This window comes from Leucoraja erinacea, chromosome 33 (assembly GCF_028641065.1).
Source record: "Leucoraja erinacea ecotype New England chromosome 33, Leri_hhj_1, whole genome shotgun sequence".
NCBI classification, from domain to species: Eukaryota; Metazoa; Chordata; class Chondrichthyes; order Rajiformes; family Rajidae; genus Leucoraja; species Leucoraja erinaceus.
The window spans coordinates 20,274,314-20,296,897 of record NC_073409.1 but is presented as its reverse complement, the minus strand read 5'-3'; the positions used below and the strand labels follow the sequence as shown (position 1 = coordinate 20,296,897).

Here is a 22,584-nt window from a genome sequence, read left to right as displayed (position 1 = left end):
GTCCTAAATCTTCACCAGAATCCACCGGATTATGGGGTATTTGCTACAGGGAAAGTTTGGACACACTTGGATTGTTTTCTCCTGAAAGTTGTAGGTTGAGGGGAGACCTGATAGAAGTATATCGAATTATGAGAGGGATAGAAACAGTTAGAACATTCTTCCCAGGATGGCACAATCATATACGAGAATGAATAGCTGTGAAGGTGAGACGGGCAAGGTTTAAAGGAGATGTGGGAGGAAACTTGTTTTACACTGAGGCTGGTGAGTGCCTGGGTTAGTGATTGAGGCAGATACTATAGAGGCATTTAAGAGGATATTGGATAGGCAGGCACATGGATATGCAGGGAATGGAAAGATATGGATCATTCGCAGGTGGACGAGAGATTTTTTTGGCATCATATTCGTCCCAGATATTTTGGGCCAAAGGGGCTCGTTCTTGTGTTGTACCGTATTACGTTGCAGCCAGTCACAAAATAATCAGCTTCGCAATCATATTAACAGTGTCGTGATTCTTGTCTGTTAAGTCTAGGATTTAACACTGAGCATTTGGTGTCCAGAGTGTCCTTCAGATCAGGAGCAGATGGATGAAAAGCCGTGATTCTGTGTGGGCTGCTATCTCACTCACAGCACTTTCAACCTGCCTTTATTACCAATGATATCCGCCCTTATAACGATGATGGTGAGAACCCTTTGTGAACTATTGAAGTCTATGTGTTGGAGGTATCCAACATTGCAGAGTGGTTTAACACAAAGGAGTAGAGAGGGCAGTCAAAAATCAACCACATTGTAGCAGATTGGTCTGTGGTCAACTCTAAATCAGACGAGGCAAGGATGACAAATTTACTTCTGCAATATACATTTGTGAATCTCTTATATTTTATATATTTATATATAAATACCAGGTTGCTGTGTATTGAGATAATGACCGATGACTTTGAAATGCATCTACCAATTTATGAGAGATGAAGCCCAGATTAATCCCAGTAAGGGGTATTGAGACAATGTCCGATGCCTTTGAGAGGTATGCAGTGACTGATGACTTTGATATGCAAGTGCCTTGTACCAATATCCAATGCCTTTGATTTGTAAGTGCCTTGAACCACGTGACAAGATTCCTTTGATGCGACTGATGATTGATGAGACAAACCCAGACACACCCTGTAGTAATGTGTATGCTCTGTACCTCTGACCATGACTAATGTCTTTAGAATGTGCTTAGGTGACAAAATAATAGTATATAATACCATGTAATTCTGTGTTCAGGGAAGTGGAGAGAGGACAGCCAAAGGTCTGTGTTGCTCCATTAGCTGGGGTTATCCTTGCCACTTCCACCTGCTGATAATTAGTAAAATTTTGAATTGATCTACCAAACCGTGTTGTGAGTTGTCTGTTTATTAAGAAGTGAACCTGTTTGTTTAAGTAACCTCTTTACATTGGTCTTTTTTGGCAGGCCTCGCTGGGACACCATCAACAGCTGAAAGTGCAAGAGGTTACAGATGTTACTGGGATTGGAAGGGAGACAACTGAGCTCTATCTTGTAAGACCGACACCCGTAGAAACCCCCGGGAACATCTGTGGTCCTTCGTCTCCAGTTGATTTGGTTCCCCACCGAGGTTCTTAGATGCAGACAATGGTAAGACCAATTGTGTGTTTTTTTGCTTTTAAATTTTTTTTATTAGAGTCTGCCAGGTTGAGATACACGGGTCTCGATTACAGAGTCCGCCGGGTTGAGATACCTGGGACTGGTTAAGAAGGCAGCCGCGTTGAGACACTTGGGACTGGGTAAGAGGTTGGGCAGGTTGAGACACGCGGGGCTATTGCAAAAATTGGATGGAACGAATTAGAAATGGTTTGTCATAAATTTTGCTACTTGAAGTAGTCGGCAATTGTGGGACAGACAGAATCACCTCCGCCCACCCAGAGTCACTAACCACGATGCACCGCCATTGGACCCCTACCCCCATACCAAGGTGATTCCCCTGTCCACGACCCCCCACACCTCCATCCCCCGGATTCTGACACCCACACCGGGTGATTCACCCCCCACCCCGGCCACAGGGCCAGACGGCTCGGGGCATAGTAAATCGCTTCTAAAACATGGGGACACACACACATTCCCTGGTGGATGACAATGAACAATTTTATCTCCTCCCACTACCCCCATCGACAAGAAGCACGTTTTATTTATTACCGTCTGGTTGTCTGCGGAACGCACACAAGCTCCCATGCACAAATCACCAGATAATCTATAAACTGTTTTAACTGAAGATGGACTCCATTCTCACACGGGAGGCCTGGTCCCCTAACGCAATATTCCATCTCTCCACCAATTCCAATATTCCACCACTCACGCATAGCTCCCAACTGCACGGGCATGGCTGACGGATCCCCGGTGTGACGCCCCTGATCCACCCTCCTCCCCTCACACCCCCTCTCCTCCCCTTGCCATTCCCCCGCTCCCATGCACTCACTCCATCCCCCCCTCAACCCACCACCCGCCCCCCCCCCCCCCCCCTCTCTTAGCGTTTCTCCAGCGGAGCAGCCATTCCCTTCCATTGGGTTCCCACTGTGACGTAGAACACGCAGGTATTACTGCGCAGGTGCAGCTGATGGGCACAGCAAGTGGGAAAAGGATTTATTAAAGCTTAAAATGTGAATAACTTAAAATATGACAACAATTTTAACGTTAAAGAGGAGATTTAATAAGTGCATTCTTTATTGTTGTGTCTCTTGTTGCGTTCTGCAGCCAGGGGAGGGGGTCGGCTTCAGGTGGGGGCTGTCGTGGGCCGATGGGGTAGCATCCTGTAGCCTGGGCAGGTCACGGCTTCAGGTGGGGCAGTCAGGGGCTGGTGGGGGAGGGGAGAGCGTCCTGCAGCTGGGGAGGGGGACGGCTTCAGATGGTGGCCAGTTGGGGGGATCTTGCTAATATGGGTGTTGTGGGCCGAAGGGACTGGTTTGCAGAGGCTAGTATGGACATTGTGGACTGAATGAATTCTTTGGCTAGTCCTGTAGCTGGGGACAGGGAGGCTTCAGGTAGGGGCTGGCAGGAGCGTTCTGTAGCCGGGGGAGGGGGACAGGTTCAGGCAGGGGCCGGTGATGGCAGCGCTGTCGTGGCCTACTGCTGGGAGGGTTTGTGAGGGGAGTGTGGTGGGGGTGGTGAGCCCCACTAGCGCCCGGCCCCACCAGTGCCTGGCTCCATCAATCCCCCCACTCTCAGACTTCCCTTGGATCTCGAGTTTATTGCAATCGGGCAGGCTCCTCGCTCTCTGCCGCCTCCGCGCACAGGGCGGCTTCTGGACTCACAGTTCACTCACTCGCTCTTCTGAACCCACAGTTCACAGTCGTGGCTTTGGGACTCACAGTTTACTCAGTCACGTCTTCTGGTTCACTCAGTCACGGCTTCTGGGCTCACAGTTCACTCATTCACGGCTGTTGAACTCGACTCTCACTCACTCTCTGGACTCGGTTCACACTCACGGCTTCTGGGCTTCTGGACTGACTGACTCGCGCCCGACTTCTGGACTCACGCCCAGCCACCGGGGCTTTATTCTGCTCGCCCTGGTGATTGACAGCAGGTGCCAGAAGGGGCGTTACCTTCCTGCCGACTGACAGGCGAGAAGACCAATCTGCTGATCTCATGATTTTAAAACCCTCATAACTTTTGTAATATTCCACCGATCAGAACAAAACTTGGTGCGCGTGGAGCAGAGGTGAACGGTGAGTACGGGGGCAAAACAATCCAAGCGATATGTTACCATTTTTGCACAAATTATAAAACAATGCTAAACCGGAAGAGGACAATATGAGAGTTTTAGTAATTGTATAGATGTGCAGTTTTGTTACAGACAGTGGTGGGCAAAGATCCTAGAGGAGCAAGATAGACCACTCCTCGAAAAACGCGTAGTATGACGTGTGTGATCGTCGACGCCATTTTTCGAGGCATTTATTGGGCTTCCCCCACACTGTCATGGCGTCCTTATCTAAATTCCATCTCACTGCTCTGCTATCAAGTATTCTAATCGTAAATCTAAACGACCCGACCTGTCATTCTTTAGGTTCCCCAATAAAAAAGAAAGGTGAGAAAATATTTTTATTATTTTCAGTCGATATTCTGTCGTGAAAATGTTATTTTCTGTTCTCCCATCAACGGCCATTGGGAAACTAGGTTTGTCGGTACATTAGAAAGTTATTAGACTTATTTTTAATAGTTCTTTACTCACCACAATAATAAAGACAATTTTAACACTTCTGTACGTTTTTGGTTTTGTTTTGTAAGCGATTGGTCTCCACAATATGGCCCGCGGACACATTAGGTCCAGTGACCAGGAGATTTTTCGAGCTCGGATTCAAGTCTGAGAATGGGCGGCTGTTACCCATTATATTCCTCAAACATAGGGACATAGCAAACAACACTCACATACATACAAGACATCACAAGCAAAGATCACAAGCCCGCCGTGAAGAAGGGTGCAATCAAATATTATATAACTCTGCTCTATCATCTTTGGGTGCAATGGTGGGTCGGGGGGTTCGGTGGCGGCGGCCGCAATCAAAGATACTAGTGGAGCTCTGCTCTATAATCTTTGGTCGGAATGGGACGGCTGCACGTTATAATGTGCTATCGTTCCACTCTCCCTCTTCCTCTTCTCCCCTTCTCCCTCTCCCCTTTCTCCCCTCCCCCCCTCTCCCCCTCTCCCTCCCCCCTTCTCCCTCTCCCCTCCCTCTCCCTCTCCCTCTCTCCCTCTCCCCACCTCTCTCCCCCTCCCTCTCTCCCCCCCTCTCTCTCCCTCTCTCTCTCCCCCTCCTCTCCCCCTCTCTCTCCCCCTCTCTCTCTCTCTCCTCTCCTCTCCTCTCTCTCTCTCTCTCTCCCTCTCTCTCTCTCGCTCTCTCTCTCTCTCTCTCTCTCTCTCTCTCTCTCCCCCTCTCTTCGCGATCTCCCTCCCTTCCCTCTCTCCCTCCCTTCCATCTCTCCCTCCCTTACCTCTTCGTGAGAGTTGGCAGCTCTGCTATGCCTTGGGTCCAAAAGAGGATAGATAGAAAATACTTAATGGTCTTTGTAAGAAGATTTTAATAAGCTCTTCTACATTTAAGGTAAATTGACATATTAGAGGCAAAACGCATTTTCAATATACAGGTCTCTCCACACAACTGAAAACAATTGCATTTAAGTGATATATCATCCATTGTTCAGGCAAGTAGCACTAGGTTACAATAAACTTCCTACATATTCCAGGAATTCATCTCATAAAAATGGGAGAGGCTTAAATGCATTGTAAAATCATAAATCCATGTTGACTTGGACTAATCCTTTTACTGCTATCCAAATGCCCCATTATTACATCTTTAATAATTGACCCCAGCATCTTTCACACCACCAAAGTCAGGCTAACTGGTCTGTAATTCCCCGTTTTCTCTCTCGCTCCTTTCTTGAAAAGTGGGATAGCATTAGCTATCCTCCAATCCACAGGAACTGATCGTAAATCTATTGATCGTTGGAAAATAATAGAAACATAGAAACATAGAAATTAGGTGCAGGAGTAGGCCATTCGGCCCTTCAAGCCTGCACCGCCATTCAATATGATCATGGCTGATCATCCAACTCAGTATCCCGTACCTGCCTTCTCTCCATACCCTCTGATCCCCTTAGCCACAAGGGCCACATCTAACTCCCTCTTTAATATAGCCAATGAACTGGCCTCGACTACCCTCTGCGGCAGAGAGTTCCAGAGATTCACCACTCTCTGTGTGAAAAAGGTTCTTCTCATCTCGGTTTTAAAGGATTTCCCCCTTATCCTTAAGCTGTGACCCCTTGTCCTGGACTTCCCCAACATCGGGAGCAATCTTCCTGCATCTAGTCTGTCCAACCCCTTAAGAATTTTGTAAGTTTCTATAAGATCCCCACTCAATCTCCTAAATTCTAGAGAGTATAAACCAAGTGTATCCAGTCTTTCTTCATAAGACAGTCCTGACATCCCAGGAATCAGTCTGGTGAACCTTCTCTGCACTCCCTCTATGGCAATAATGTCCTTCCTCAGATTTGGAGACCAAAACTGTACGCAATACTCCAGGTGTGGTCTCACCAAGACACTGTACAACTGCAGTAGAAACTCCCTGCTCCTATACTCAAATCCTTTCGCTATGAAAGCTAACATACCATTCGCTTTCTTCACTGCCTGCTGCACCTGCATGCCTACTTTCAATGACTGGTGTACCATGACACCCAGGTCTCGCTGCATCTCCCCTTTTCCTAGTCGGCCGCCATTTAGATAATAGTCTGCTTTCCTGTTTTTGCCACCAAAATGGATAACCTCACATTTATCCACATTATACTGCATCTGCCAAACATTTGCCCACTCACCCAGCCTATCCAAGTCACCTTGCAGTCTCCTAGCATCCTCCTCACAGCTAACACTGCCCCCCAGCTTAGTGTCATCCGCAAACTCGGAGATATTGCCTTCAATTCCCTCATCCAGATCATTAATATATATTGTAAATAGCTGGGGTCCCAGCACTGAGCCTTGCGGTACCCCACTAGTCACTGCCTGCCTAATGAAGAACTCAACCATATTATGGTCACTCTTGCCCAAGGGGGCACGTACAACAAGATTGCTAACTAACCCTTCCTCATTACTCAATACCCAGTCTAAAATAGCCTGCTCTCTCGTTGGTTCCTCTACATGTTAATCATATGTATAAATATATATGTATGTGTATATATATGCATGTATGTGTATATATGCATGTATATGTATATGTGTGTATATATGTATGTATATATATGTTTATATGTGTGTATGTATGCATATAAATGTATCCATATGTATGTGTTTATTTGTATGTGTGCATATGTATGTGTATATGTATGTATATATGTGTGTGTATATATGTATGTGTATATATATGTGTGTGTAAATATATATATGCATATATATATTATTACTATATAATTATATATATAATTGCCTTTATGGTTTATGTATATCATCTTACAAGACAAATAAATTAATAGTGATTATTTAAATCAAAGTTGCTTCTGATCCATGAGAATAAACTTAACTATCTCTAACTTGCCTCTCACCCACAGACACACATTCATATAAATATATATAATATGTATACGTTAAATTTAATTTTGTGCAGTGTGTGTTAAAGCAATACAATGCAAGGGAAACTACGCAAAGGAGGGGGCTGTTCCCGCTACAAGATACTCGAGGATCTTTGCTTTGGATCAAAGATTATAGCGGAGCTCTATAATCTTTGCTTTGGATCACAGCGGGTGGCATACCGGAAGTCGCGTGTCGCATTGAAAAATGGCGGCCGTGACGTTCCGTCACGTACTACACGCCAGTCCATTGGATTTCGAAGGAGTGGTCTATCTTGCTCCTCTAGGATCTTTGGTGGTGGGTGTTGGTGGTGGTTCTTATGATAGTAACATTTAAGAGGTTTTTTAATAATCACATGGATATGCAGAGATTGTGGGAAAGTTGGTGTGCGTGAATAGTTCAATGGTGCTTCATTTATAAGGGAGAGGAGATTATGTTATTTTGTTAACATGTTCTGCAAAGACATTGTGCACTGAAGTGCCTGTTCCTGGGCTGTACTGTTCCATGTTTAACCGTGTGTGGACGTGGCGTTGAAGGATGAGAGGCCGAAGCAAAGCAGTGGAAGCCAAATAACCGAATGGAAACGAAACCGAAGTAAAGAAGTCAGTGGGTTTATACTGGATGTCGGTCAGTAACTCTCACTGACTCCCATGGCTATCTGGACTACACTTCTTCCCTCCTGTAAGGACTCCATCCCCTACTCCCAATTTCTCCATCTACGCCGCATCTGCACCAAGGATGAGGTGTTCCACACCAGGGCATCAGAGATGTCCTCATTCTTCAGGGAACGGGGGTTCCCCTCTTTTACTATAGACGAGGCTCTCACCAGGGTCTCTTCTATACCCCGTGACTCTGTTCTCACTCCTCGTCCCCCACCTCGCAACAAGGGCCGAGTCCCCCTTGTCTTCAACTTCCACCCTACCAGCCGTCACATACAACAAATAATTCTCCGACATTTTCGCCACCTCCAACGTGATCCATCCACTTGCAACATCTTCCCATCTCCTTTCCTGTCAGCTTTCCATAGAGACCGCTCCCTCCGGAACTACCTGGTCAATTCGTCCCTTCCCACCTGAACCACCTGCTCTCTGGGCACTTTCCCTTGCAACCTCAGGAAATGCTACACTTGTCGCTTTACCTCCCCCCCTGGACTCCGTTCAAGGACCCAAGCAGTCTTTCCAGGTGCGGCAGAGGTTCACCTGCACCTTCTTCAACCTCATCTATTGCATCTGCTGCTCTAGATGTCAGCTGCTCTACATCGGTGAGACCAAGCGTAGGCTTGGCGATCGCTTCGCCGAACAGCTCCGCACTTCAACTCCCCCTCCCATTCTGAATCCAACCTTTCTGTCCTGGGCCTCCTCCATGGCCAGATTGCGGACCACCATCAGTTGGAGGAGCAGCACCTCATATTTCACTTGGGCACTTTGCACCCCAGTGGTATGAACATTGATTTCTCTAATTTCAGGTAGTCCCTACTTTCTCCTCCCCTTCTCAGCTCTCCCTCAGCTCACTGGCTCCACCTCTTCCTTTCTTCTTCCTGCTTCCCCCCCTCCCCCCACCCTCACATCAGTCTGAAGAGCAGTTTTGACCACAAACATTGCCTATTTCCTTCACTCCATAGATGCTGCCTCGCCCGCTGAGTTTCTCCAGCATTTTTATCCACCTTCTGAGTTGCCAGCTTGTATTTTCATATTTTCTGCTCATTGTAACAAACTAATTTTATTTGTTACTAGACTAAGTGGGACCCGTTGTTTCCCAGCTTCACACGGGAGGGTGAATATTCCACCTCTCCACCAATTCCAATATTGGTGGCCAGTGTGCGGGGGGTGGGGGCTTTCTGGAGCACTAGTATGAGTGTTGTGGCCGAATGGATTCTTGGGCTGGCGGCTCAGTCATTCAAGCCTGGTGTGCTGGCAGCTCACTCACTCAAGGCTGGTGGGCTGGCAGTTGACTCACGGCTGTACCTTGAAGTGCCACTTCAAGCAGGGTGCAAGGCTACCAAATTCAAGTGCAGTTTCCTTCCACTTCAAGCAGGGTGCAAGGCCATCAAATTCAAGTGCAGTTTCCTACCATTTCAAGCAGGTTGCACGGCCATAAAATTCAAGTGCAGTTTCATACCATTTCAAGCAGGATGCAAGGACACTAAAGGCAGAGAGTCGTGACCTCTCACTCCCCCTTCTTGCAGAGACTGAGCCACACCCACACTTCCAGGTTTTATAGTCCCTCCCACCAGAAGGGGCGTGACCTTCATGGTGTAATTGACAGGATAGAGAATCTCAACATTTTTCAAACAATAATTACTCTTATATTTTTAATCGATGGGAAAAATCCTCACTACCTGATGAGCGGAGGGGGACTCTCAGTAAGATGGCCAATAATCACAGCCGTACGTGGTATCGTTTTTCCTAAAATCAATATACAGTGCAAAAAGGAAGTGGTCAAGATGAGACATTTAATTATATAGATGGCAAGGCAACTTTAGCATTCTCAAACCAACTTTTCAATTAGTCAAGGCAACTTTAGCATTCTCAAACCAACTTTTCAATTAGGCAAGGCAACACTAGCATTTTCAAACCAAAACATACTTTTACCAAGCATTTTCAAACCAAACACACACATTTACCAAGCATTTTCAAACTAAAACACACTTTGGCTTGGTATAAATGTAAATTGTCCCTAATGTGTGTGTAGGATAGTGTTAATGTGCTTTTAAAAGATGTACACAGCAGTAGGAAACGTCATATGTTGCTTGGGCAGCTGACAACCCAGCAGTATGAATATTGATTTCTCTAACTTCAAGTAACCCTTTCATCCCCTCCCTCTGTCCCTGTCCTACCCTAGTTTTTGTACTAGTTTCACTGTCGTCCTGCTGAGTTTCACTGTTTGCATTATTAATTATCACATTCCCCACAGCCAACAATGGACCATTGTGGGCTCAATCTATCCTTGATTGTTGTTTCTGACTGATCTGTCTTTTTGCATATCGCTCATTCATTCGTTCTATGTACCTTTTCATATCTCTCGGTACCCTCTCCGCTGACTCTCAGTCAGAAGATAGACACAAAAAGTTCTCAGTTGAGAGCGAACAGGTGACGTTTCGGGACAAGGCCCTTCTTCAGACTGAAGACGTCTATCGACCCTAAATGTTACATATTCCTTTTCTCCATATATGTTGCCTGACCCTGACAATTTTTCAACATGACAAGACATGGAAGGCAACTCCAATGATGGAGAAAACAAACATATTAAAACTGAGAAACAATGTGGTGAACATGTGTACCAATAGACAGTATGATTGTGGGAATTGGGAACAACAATTATCAAAACAGGTTCTTGACACGTGTGAACTGTTTTTTAGGTTTTGTTTGAAGACTATTTCAAAAACATGTCAATTTTGTCACATTTAATTCATGTACAGATGGTTGACAGTGGAAACTACATTCAGTAAATATCTGTTATAATTTCTGAATAGACATTATTAAGATTCACAATAGCTGTATTGGGAATGGGTTGCAAGAGAAATGTTAGGTGGGGTGTTGGAGAAATTATGATTAAAAATTGTTTACTAAAATGTAATTGCAAAAAATTAAAAGACATTCTCCCAATTCTAAAGGATAAACCTTAATGAATTTTTTGCTTTTTCTTCATTGCAATACGACAAAGTTTCTTCAGTGTTCCAACCACCAACACAGTGAGCAGGAGTAACACAGACAACAGAAAGATCATCACATCTACACAATAGTAAGCGTACCAGGGGAGTCGGTGGGATTCTGAGCGCAAATGCCCTGCTCCTTTGTGTCGGGCAACGTACTCAACCCAGAAAACGGCTCTCTCCATTGGCGACTCTGGCTGGTCCCGATGAAGAGCGGAGAGTCTCTTCATGTTGTCCCCATAAGATGCGTCGTTTATCACCTCGTTGAGTGCCTGCAACAGATCTGTGGAGTGCATCGTTGCAATGTTGATCACTTTTGCTGTTCCTCGGGATTCGAGCTTGAGTAAATTGTCAAACTGGTCAAAAAGCAGAGGCATGCCGACCACTGGCACCCCATGGTAGATGGCTTCATAAATCCCATTGGTGCCTCCGTGTGAAACAAAGGCTCGTGTGTTGGGGTGACCCAGCAGGTCGTTCTGAGGGATCCATTTTGCCAACAGTGTATTATTCCCTATATTGGGAGGGGTCTCACCATCATATCTCCAGATAACCTTCTGGGGGATTTGAGATAAAGCTTCTGCTATTTTCATTGTAATCTCCATTGGTAAAGAGTCGACAATGGCACCCAATGACATTACAACAAGTCCATGTTTCCGTGAGCTTTGGGCAAACTCCTCAAACTCTGCTGCCAGAGGCTGTGCTGGTTTACACTGGAAGCCTCCGATGTACACAATGTTTGGCATGGTGGGTCTTGGGAATTCAAACACAAAATCCACCCTCATCAGCCACACATCAGCTCTGAGGAGAATCGACTTGATGTCCGTGTCTGGTCCCAGATACCGATGGCAGATTTCATTATAAAGTGGATACATCATAAATTCAGAAATCAAGTGGTGAAAGAGACTGTGAATGACATTTTTTGTTCTTTGGAGAAAATCCATTTTGTCTGTGAGATGTGAGCCAGGAAGTGGGATGTAGGAAAGTGGTGACGGGGCAGTGAGAAAATGGGCTTCCCCATTGATCTGCCATCGTATGTTGTACACCAGCGGCACTTTTAAATAATACGCAAGCATTGGCCCAGTACCAAATATAGGATCTGTGAGTATTAGGTCAAAGTTTGCATTTTCAAATTGATTCAACAAGGTTTTGTTTTCAAAAATCGCAATGTTGAAATTTTGATAAATTCTATGGAAATTGTACTTAAACATAAGCATTCGAATTTGTAACATTATGTTGCCCCATAGTGTGTGACCATTCTGTAACCTGTCCAGTGACATTTGCACAAATGTTTCCATCACTTCTTTCCTTGAAGCTGCTTCAATGTTTTCTTGTGCTTGAACTGTGATGGTTTGATACAGATCGGGTCTCTCTTTGATGTACCAGTTTGCGGAGTAACAAAGCACAGTCATGTTGTGGCCACGAAGGTTCAGCTCTTCCATTAGAATTTTCATATTGATCCAGTGACTTCCATCAACTGGCACGACCAATATTCTAGCTGCTTGGGTAATTGGACAAGACAGGGCGAAGATGATACCGAGAATAAATATGACATTTGATCTGCTTCTCCATCCAAGACCACCCATGTTGAGGAAAGATGATCACACTGATCCTGTGGTAGAATTGACCAGAAATGTTGGTAAGTGACAAACATTGGCAAAAGGAGAATAAAGACACAAAGTGCTGGAGCACCTTAGAGAGGTAACTCATCTCTTCAGGGATAGATTCAATGTTCATAAATTATTGGGGCAGAATTAGGCCATTCAGCCCATCAAATCTACTCCACCATTCTATCATTGCTAATCTATCTTTCTCTCTCAACCCCATTCTCCTGCCGTCGCCCCATAACCCGTTGACATCCAAAACATAACCTGTTCACGTTCACCATCGATGCTGCCTGACCCGATGAGTTAGTCCGCCACCAGTTTCCTCCCACATCCCAAACACATGCAGGGTTGTAGTTTAATTGGCCTCTGTATATTGCCTCAAGTGTGGAGAGAGTGGATGGGAAATTGAGACCATACAGAACTAGCATGCGATCGATGGTTGGCATGGACTCTGAGGGCCAAAGAGCATGGTATTGGGGATAAGGTACTGACCTGGATAGAAAATAGGTTGGCAGACAGGAAACAAAGAGTAGGGATAAACGGGTCCCTTAGTGGGGCACCGCAAGGCTCAGCGCTGGGACTGCAGCTATTTACAATATACATCAATGATTTAAATTGATTAAACATAACATTAGCAAATTTGCAGGTGACACAAAGCTGCGTGGCAGTGTGAACTGTGAGGAGGATGCTATGAGGAGTCAGGGTGACTTGGACAGGTTGGGTGAGTGGGCGGATGCGTGCCAGATGCAGTTTAATGTGGATAAATGTGAGGTTATCCACCTTGCTGGAACAGGAAGGTAGATTATTATCTGAATGGTGTCATTAGGAAAAGGGGAAGCACAATGAATCCTGGGTGTCTTTGTCCATCAATCACAAATTGCGCATGCAGAAACAACAGGCAGTGAAGAAAGCTAATAGCAGGTTGGCCTTGATAACAAGAGCTGTTTAGTATAGGAGCAAAGAGGTAATTCTGTATTTGACCTAGTGCCCTAGTGAAGTCACATCGGGAGTATTTTGTGCAGTTATGGTCTCTAAATTTGAGGAAGGACATTCCTGCTATTGAGGGAGTGCAGCAGAGGTTCACAAGGTTAATTCCCGGAATGGCGGGACTGTCATATGCTGAAAGAATGGACCGGCTGGCCTTGTTTACACTGGAATTTAGAAGGATGAAAGAGGAAAACATATAAGATTATTAAGGGATTGGACATGCTAGAGGCAGGAAACATGTTCCCGATGTTGGGGCAGTCCAGTACCAGGGGCCACAGTTTAGAATGAGGGATTGGCCATTTAGAACGGAGATGAGGAAAAACCTTTTCCCCCAGAGTGTGTGAATCCGTGGAATTCTCTGCCTCAGAAGGCAGTGGAGGCCAATTATCTGGATGCTTTCAAGAGCTTAAAGATAGCAGAACCAAGAGATATGGGAAGAAGGCAGGAACGGGGTACTGATTGTGGATGATCAGCCATGATCACAGTCAATGGCAGTGCTGGCCCGAAGGGCCGAATGGCCTACTCCTGCACCTATTGTCTATTGCCTATTCCCCATAACTACTGGCACCCTTACTAATCAATAATCTATAAATATCTGCCTTATACGTACCCATTGATGATCTCTGTGGCCAATATGTTGAGGAGGATCTGATCTCAGGCGCAAAAATGAACAATCGCTTTGCTCCATTTCAATCAGTTGAAAAGTGGATCTTTTCCACTGGAGGTTTACAGTACAGTAGAAACATTACTGAGAGTGAGGTGACTCAGCGGTAGAGTTGCTGTCTCAGTGCCAGAGACCTGGGTTCAATCCTGATGACCGGTGCTGTCTGTCCGGAATTTGTACCTTCTCCCCATGATTGTGTGGGTTTGCTCCAGGTGCTCCAGTTTCCTCCCACATTCCAAATGTGCAGGTTTGTAGGTTAATTGGCTTCTGTAAATTGCAATGTGTGGATAGTGCAAGTGTAAGGGGATCATTGGTCAGCCTGGACTCAGTGGGCTGAAGGGCCTGTTTCCACATTGTATTGCTAAAGTCTAAAAACTTAAATATAGTTGACTCAAGATATAAAGATCGACACAAATACATGGAGAAACTCAGCGGGTCAGACAGCATCTCTGGAGAAAAAGAATAGGTAAAGGGCCTGTCCCACCAGCATGCGATAGCATGCGTCTAGCGCGACCAAACGTGGTCGCTTGAGGCGTACGGCCTCGCGGGGCCGGTCCCACTTTGATCGGCGGAGGCGTATGGAGTTGTGCGGGACTGGTCCCGACATTGCGCAGGGCTCCAAAAATCTTGCACTGTTCGAAAATCCCGCGCGACAACGGACTGCTGGCCTGCAGCCGCATTGAGGCCGCACGCAACGCATTGATGGGCGTACACAGCGTCTTGACGTCATACGCAGCGTCTTGATGGCGTACTACTAGCGCGTGGCGTTGCGCAATGACGTCACCGCCCGACACCGTGCGACGTCCAAATTCAGTCGGCCCGCCTCCTGCCCAGCTCATTGGTGAGTATGATGTCGGGACCAGCCCCGCACAAAGTGGGACCGGCCCCGCGAGGCCGTACGCCTCAAGCGACCATGTTTGGTCGCGCTAGACACATGCAATCGCATGCTGGTGGGACAGGCCCTTAACGCTTCAGGACGCAACCCTTCTTTATACCAAAGATGGACATAAAATGCTGAGCGAGTTGGGCAGTATCTCTGGAGAAAAAGAATAGGTGATGTTTTGGGTTAGAACTCTTCTTCAGACTTGTTCCGCCCAGAAATGTGACCCATCCTTTTTCTCCAGGAATGCTGCCTGACCCGCTAAGTTACTCCAACATTTTGTTCCTACCTCCAGCATCTGCAGTCCCTTCCTACTCAACATGTACGGTACGATACAATAACGTGTTATTCATCGCCGGAGGGAAATTGGTCTGCCAACAGTCACAACACGCAAGGTACGCAAAAACCTGAAATTAAAGTGCAAATAAAGAAAATGACTAGCGACTGTTGATTGGCTGCCGTGTGCACAACGCCTTCATAATATACAACAAACAAACAAACACAGGGTTATTCCCTGGGCAGAGTATTCTAAAACTAAAGTCCACCCCCCCGACCCCCGCACCGGTCCCCCTTTGTAAACATGATTTGGAAGCAGGAATAACCCAATCAACCAGAGGGATAGGTTGGAACAGGAATATGGAACAACAGATACAGCAGGTTCTACTGGTTCAAGGAACAAGACCTTGCAACACACAGAGCAGTGTCACACGCAATGGTGGAATGGTAAATTGTAACTTTGTAGATGCAAATGTCGTAGCGGAATGATCAGAGAAACAGATCTTCCACCAGAATGACCTGTGATGGCCAACAGGTTCTTTGCTGATTTGGGATGTCCTGTAATTGTTGTCCATTTCAGGGTGAGAATGGGACACACCTGCATTACTCACCTGTAACATTCAAATGTATTTAGCTACAGCACAGTGTTCTGCCCTGACTTGGCTTTTGGTCGGTAAATACATACGTGTTCACAGATTGAGAACTGCTGTGGAAAATAGGGTTAGGAAGGAACTGCAGATGCTGGTTTACACCGAAGATGGATGCAAAATGCTGGAGTAACTCAGTGGGACAGGCAGCATGTCGAGTTCAGCATGGGTGGAGGAGGCAGCCCCGATTCTGTCGTCAATGTGGAGAAAGAGTTGGGGATGGTGCCAGTGTACGCTTGGTTCATGGATAGTTTGACATAACAGGCACAGCTGTAATCCATGCGAGTGTCAATGGACTTAAGGGAGACAGCGTGGAAACAGGTCCATCAGTCCACCGAGGCCACGCCGACCAGTGATCACGCCGTACACTAGCGCTCTCCTGCACACTCTGGTCAATTCACACTTTGCAGAAGCCAATGAATCTACAAACCTGCACGTGTGGGAGGAAACCAGAGGATGCGGGGGAAACCAACCCAGGTCACAGGGAGAACGTACAAACAGCACCCGTAGTCAGGATTGAGCCCGGGTCTCTGTCATAGAAACATAGAAAATAGGTGCAGGAGTAGGCCATTCGATCCTTCGAGCCTGCACCGCCATTCGATATGATCATGGCTGATCATCCAACTCAGTATCCCATCGCTGCCTTCTCTCCATACCCCCTGATCCCTTTAGCCACAAGGGCCACATCTAACTCCCTCTGATATCTAGCCAATGAACTGGCCTCAACTACCTTCTGTGGCAGAGAATTCCATAGATTCACCACTCACTGTGTAAAAAATGATTTTCTCATCTCGGTCCTAAAAGACTTCCCTCTTATACTTAAACTGTGACCCCTAGTTTTGGACTTCCCCAACCTCGGGAATAATCTTCCTACATCTAGCCTGTCCAACCCCTTAAGAATTTTGTAATTTTCTATAAGATCCCCCCTCAATCTTCCAAATTCTAGCGTGTACAAGCCAAGTCTACCCAGTCTTTCTTCATATGAAAGTCCTGCCATCCGAGGAATCAGACTGGTGAACCTTCTCTGTACTCCCTCTATGGAAAGAATGTCTTTCCTCAGATTAGACCAAAACTGTATGCAATATTCCAGGTGTGGTCTCACCAAGACCCTGTACAACTGCAGTAAAACCTCCCTGCTCCTATACTCAAATCCTTTTGCTATGAAGGCTAACATACCATTTGCTTTCTTCACTACCTGCATGCCTACTTTCAATGAATGGTGTACCATGACACCCAGGTCTCGTTGCATCTCCCCTTTTCCTCATCGGCCACCATTCAAATAATAGTCTACTTTCCTGTTTTTGCCACCAAAGTGGATAACCTCACATTTATCCACATTATACTGCATCTGCCAAACATTTGCCCACTCACCCTACCTATCCAAGTCACCTTGCAGCCTCCTAGCATCCTCCTCACAGCTAACACTGCCCCCCAGCTTCGTGTCATCCGTAAACTTGGAGATGTTGCATTCAATTCCCTCATTCAGATCATTAATATATATATTGTAAATAGCTGGGGTCCCAGCACTGAGCCTTGCGGTACCCCACTAGTCACTGCCTGCCATTCTGAAAAGGACCCGTTTACTCCTACTGTTTGCTTCCTGTCTGCCAGCCAGTTCTCTATCCACATCAATACTGAACCCCCAATACCGTGTGCTTTAAGTTTGTATACTAATCTCTTATGTGGGACCTTGTCGAAAGCCTTCTGAAAGTCCAGATATAACACATCCACTGGTTCTAGTTACATACTAGTTATATCCTCGAAAAATTTGATAAGATTCGTCAGACATGATTTACCTTTCATAAATCCATGCTGAATTTGTCCAATGAATTCACCACTTTCCAAATGTGCTGCTTTCCCATCTTTAATAACTGACTCCAGAATTTTCCCAACCACCGATGTTAGACTAACTGGTCTGTAATTCCCCGTTTTCTCTCTCCCTCCCTTTTTAAAAAGTGGGTTACATTAGCTACCCTCCAGTCCTCAGGAACTACTCCAGCATCTAAAGAGTTTTGAAAAATTATCACTAATGCATCCACTATTTCTGCGGCTACTTCCTTAAGTACTCTGGGATGCAATTTATCTGGCCCTGGGGATTTATCGGCCTTTAATCCATTCAATTTACCCAACACCACTAACCCGGATTTCACTCAGTTCCTCCATCTCATTTAACCCCCGGCCCCTTGCTATTTCCGGCAGATTATAGATGCTTTCCTTAGTGAAGGCAGAACCAAAGTAGTTATTCAATTGGTCTGCCATGTCCTTTTTCCCCATGATCAATTCCCCTGTTTCTGACTGCAAGGGACCTACATTTGTTTTAACTAAGCTTTTCCTCTTCACATATCTATAAAAACTTTTGCAGTCAGTTTTTATGTTCCCTGCCAGTTTTCTTTCATAATCTATTTTCCCTTTCCTAATTCCTAATTTCCCTTTCCCTTTTGTCCTCCTCTGCTGGACTCTGAATTTCTCCCAGTCATCTGGTAGGCTGCTTTTTCTGGCTAATTTGTACGCATCATCTTTTGTTTTGATACTATCCCTGATTTCCGTTGTTATCCACAGATGCACTACCTTCCCTGATTTATTCTTTTGCCAAACTGGGATGAACAATTTTTGTAGTTCATCCATGCAGTTTTTAAATGCCTTCCATTGCATATCCACCGTCAACCATTTAAGAATCATTTGCCAGTCTATCTTGGCCAATTCACGTCTCATACCCTCAAAGTCACCTTTCTTTAAGTTCAGGACCCTTGTTTCTGAATTAACAATGTCACTCTCCATCCTAATGAAGAACTCAACCATATTATGGTCACTCTTGCCCAAGGGGCCACGCACAACAAGACTGCTAACTAACCCTTCTTCATTACTCAATACCCAGCCTAGAATAGCTTGCTCTCTCGTTGGTTCCTCTACATGTTGGTTTAGAAAATTATCCCGCAAACATTCCAAGAAATTCTCTTCCTCAGCACCCCTGCCAATTTGATTCACCCAAACTATATGTAGATTGAAGTCACCCATTATAATTGTTTTACCTTTGTTGCACGCACTTCTAATTTCCTGTTTGATGCCATCCCCAACTCCACTACTACTGTTAGGTGGCCTGTACACAACTCCCACTAGCATTTTCTGCCCCTTAGTGTTTCGCAGCTCTACCCATATCGATTCCACATCCTCCAAGCTAATGTCCTTCCTTTCTATTGCGTTAATCTCCTCTCTAACCAGCAACGCTACCCTGCCTCCTTTTCCTTTCTGTCTTTCCCTCCTGAATATTGAATATCCCTGGATGTTCAGCTCCCAGCCTTGGTCACCCTGGAGCCATGTCTCTGTGATCCCAACGATATCATATTCATTAATAACTATCTGCACATTCAACTCATCCACCTTATTATGAATGCTCCTTGCATTAAGATACAAAGCCTCCAGGCTTGTTTTTACAACACTCTTACTCCTTATACAATTATGTTGAAAAGTGACCCTTTTTGATTTTTGCCCTGTATTTGTCTGCCTGCCACTTTTACTTTTCACCTTGCTACCTATTGCTTCTACCCTCATTTTACACCCCTCTGCCTCTCGCACCGATCCCCCTGCCACATTAGTTTAAATCCTCCCCGACAGTACTAGCAAACACTCCCCCAAGGACATTGGTTCCATTCTAGCCCAGGTGCAGACTGTCGTGTTTGTACTGGTCCCACCTCCCCCAGAACTGGTTCCAATGACCTAGAAATTTGAATCCCACCCCCTTGCACCATTTTTCAAGCCACGTATTCATCGGCAATATCCTCCTATTTCTACTAGCCCGTGGCACTGGTCGCTATCAGGCAGTAACTCTACCGCTATCTCATTGTGCAGCCGTGCCAAACATAAGACTTGAAGAAAGAGAGAGGAGCCAACAGGGTGAGGACAGATTTCAGAAGGTGGAGGTGAGTGTAGAGGAGAACCGATTTAGTTTCTGTTCAAGAAAGACCGTGGAACGGTGGAATATACTGATCGTCCATACTGAGGCAATGGGGACCTAGGAATTGAAAGTTATTAAAGTGTTGAAGAGCTCTGAGGTGTCTCACATGTAAATCGGACAAGGGGGGACAAGGTAGTTTAAATTAGTTTAGTTCAGAGATAGAGCATGGAAACAGGCCCTTCGGCCCACCGAGTCCATGCCGACCAGCGATCCCCGCATACTGACACTATCCCACACACATTAAGGACAATTTAGAATGTTACCAGGCCAATTAACCTCCAAACCTGAACGTCTTTGGAGAGTAGAAGGAAACCGCAGCAGCCGGAGGAAACCCACGCAGGTCACTGGGAGAACGTACAATCCGTCCAGACAGCACCCATTGTCAGGATTGAACCGGGGTCTCTGGCGCAGTAAGGTAGGTATGTTCCAAAACTCACCTTCAGCGGCGCTGCAGTTCTGCCACTGGTCGTGTGCCATACTTTCTCGGGCTTCTACCTAATACTGAAAAATTGTTTCGACTGTCGTACTCGGAATTGTTTTTTTTAAAACCGCTGAACAATTTCAGCACTGGAGTAAAAAGCGACCTAGAACGCCGTCAATACAGGCAACGGAACGGATCTCGCGTACGGGACAAAGCAAGGTAAGTCGTATATTTTTACATATAAACTTGCTTCTTAGGATGGCTTTCCTAAATTTCACGTTGCGAAAATGTGATTTGGGCCCCGTACTAACCGGCAGTGTTTTTCCTGCCGATATGGGGTTTAAATTCACCGCAAACCGCAACGTTCCAATCGATCGCGTTTCACAAAAACCCACTGCAAGATGATTAAAATGGCCATTAATTTACGGGAATTAAACTAAATTCCTTCCATTTGGCCTATAAATTCGTGACAATGAGATTTAAAAATCATGTTATATTGTGAATTCTTGTGTGAATGTTATTTGAACACAGGCTATTTAAAAATGTTAACCTTTTCTTAAGAAATGGATCGATGTTTAGATATAGTAATTGAATTTTGTAATTAGCTACAATTAGGTAACTAACTAATTATATTCTTTAATTTCAGGTCATCCAAGTAAGATTGTTTCATGTTTGTTTCAGAATGCTTTAATCTATAATAACTGAAAATTTCTTTCATTCTCTTAATTTTTAAGAAAGTTATGGGCTGCTGACTGTTCTCGATCACACTTTTAAGTTAAGTCAATGGAAAAGCAATAGGGAACAAGATGCTAAGTATGAAAATGGCCATCACGTTTTAATACTAAAGATATGAAAGTGAATTGGGTGTCAAATTAAACTTATTTTTATGCTTTATCTGATGGGATAAATTGCAGACTTGATATTTAAAATCTCAAGATTTTGTAACATTGCAAAATAAGGCATGCATCACCGTACCGCCCCTGAATTGAGGAATTTGTTGATGAGATGTGTGGGGCCGGCGCAGGCAGAAACAATGGGACTGCCCTGTTTGTGGATTTTACGATGAAGACAGACACAACATGCTTGAGTAACTCAGCAAGACGGGCAGCATCTCTGGAGAGAAGGAATGGGGGACGTTTCCGGTCGAGACCCTTCTTTAGACTGAGAAAAGTAATGATGGAAGGGTAAGCAGTGAAAATTGAGGTATCAAAGGGGACGGATATCAAGGAAACAGGTTGTACGGGATTAGGGAACTGTAACATTGGAGTCTGTGCTTGAGTGTGGCGTTGTGGCCAATGCGAAGGTGTGTGAGAGCTGGCGCCTGGACTCAGCACGGTAGGATGAAGTGGTTTAGCGGTGAAGCTAGTTTACAGCAGCATTACCCTAATCGGGATCGTTAAAACGGCTCTCATTCTTCATCGGAGATCAGGCGAACACTGCAACAAACCCAAGTGTGTATGTGAAGCCCGCAACAAAACATGGGATAGACACAAAAAGCTGGAGTGTCTCAGCGGGCCAGGCAAGATCTCTGGAGAGAAGGAACAGGTCGAGACACTTCTTCAGACAAAACATGGGCTTCAGTTTAAAGCTTAAAAGTAAAAACACAGTCAAGTGGGCCAGGAATGGAATATTGGATTTTATTGACTATTGAGTGAAATCCGGGGAGTAGAAATGTGTGTGTATGGAGGATACAAAATATATGTGTTTAGATAATATCGAGTCTGAAAAAAAATAAGCTCTCGGCAAGTTTGTTCAGGATAAAAAGAAAATTAAATATTGCTATTCGTTGCCGGAACTGTAACTAGAAAGCATGCATTGTTACAACACAGAGACGGTGGAGAATTTGGAAGTGTTTTCAATTTACATACCTTGGGTATCTGTGAATTCGATGTAATTTGAATGTCAGAAAGATGTGACTGCGATGGGACTTGAACCCGCGGCTGCAGTGCCTTCACCCGCTGCTGAATTACCAATGAAACAATCTCCTACACTGACTCTGCGACCGCTTCCTGTCCCCACAAGAAAACAAAACTCCGGCCCCCTCACACCTTGCTCACTTGCCCGCGCGTAACACGGGAAAAGACTTCCGGACAAATACAACACCAATGTACCCGCCCCCAAACTGTATCTACAACTAACCGCAAGTATGAAAGTTAATTTGGTAAATACAATCGCGATGGAAGTTTCCTTTCCAATGTCGCTGAGATTTCAATCACGGGAAAGTGATCAACGCTTTACAGTTGATGGGGACAGTCCAATAAGAGCTTTGGTTGTGTAAAGTTTGCTTTGATGCGGTTATTTTTCATTCCGAGCTACATGTTTGGTTGGCAATATTTTTGTGTTGACAAGGACAAATTCAGCCTCCTGACTCTGTTACCCTAGACTTCCAGGAATACAA

The 22,584-nt window shown here is 45.3% G+C and overlaps 1 protein-coding gene across 1 annotated transcript; it reads right to left on the bottom strand.

The window, feature by feature from the left end:
• Window positions 1–1,348: 1,348 nt before the first annotated feature.
• Window positions 1,349–22,274, bottom strand: LOC129712788 (UDP-glucuronosyltransferase 2C1-like). Its single transcript, XM_055661524.1, has 3 exons — window positions 22,055–22,274; window positions 10,752–12,364; window positions 1,349–1,633 (listed from the first exon to the last, which is right to left on the bottom strand). The coding sequence occupies exons 2-3, from the start codon at window positions 12,336–12,338 to the stop codon at window positions 1,364–1,366; spliced, it is 1,857 nt and encodes a 618-aa protein (XP_055517499.1). The 5' UTR covers window positions 12,339–12,364; window positions 22,055–22,274; the 3' UTR covers window positions 1,349–1,363.
• Window positions 22,275–22,584: the final 310 nt, after the last annotated feature.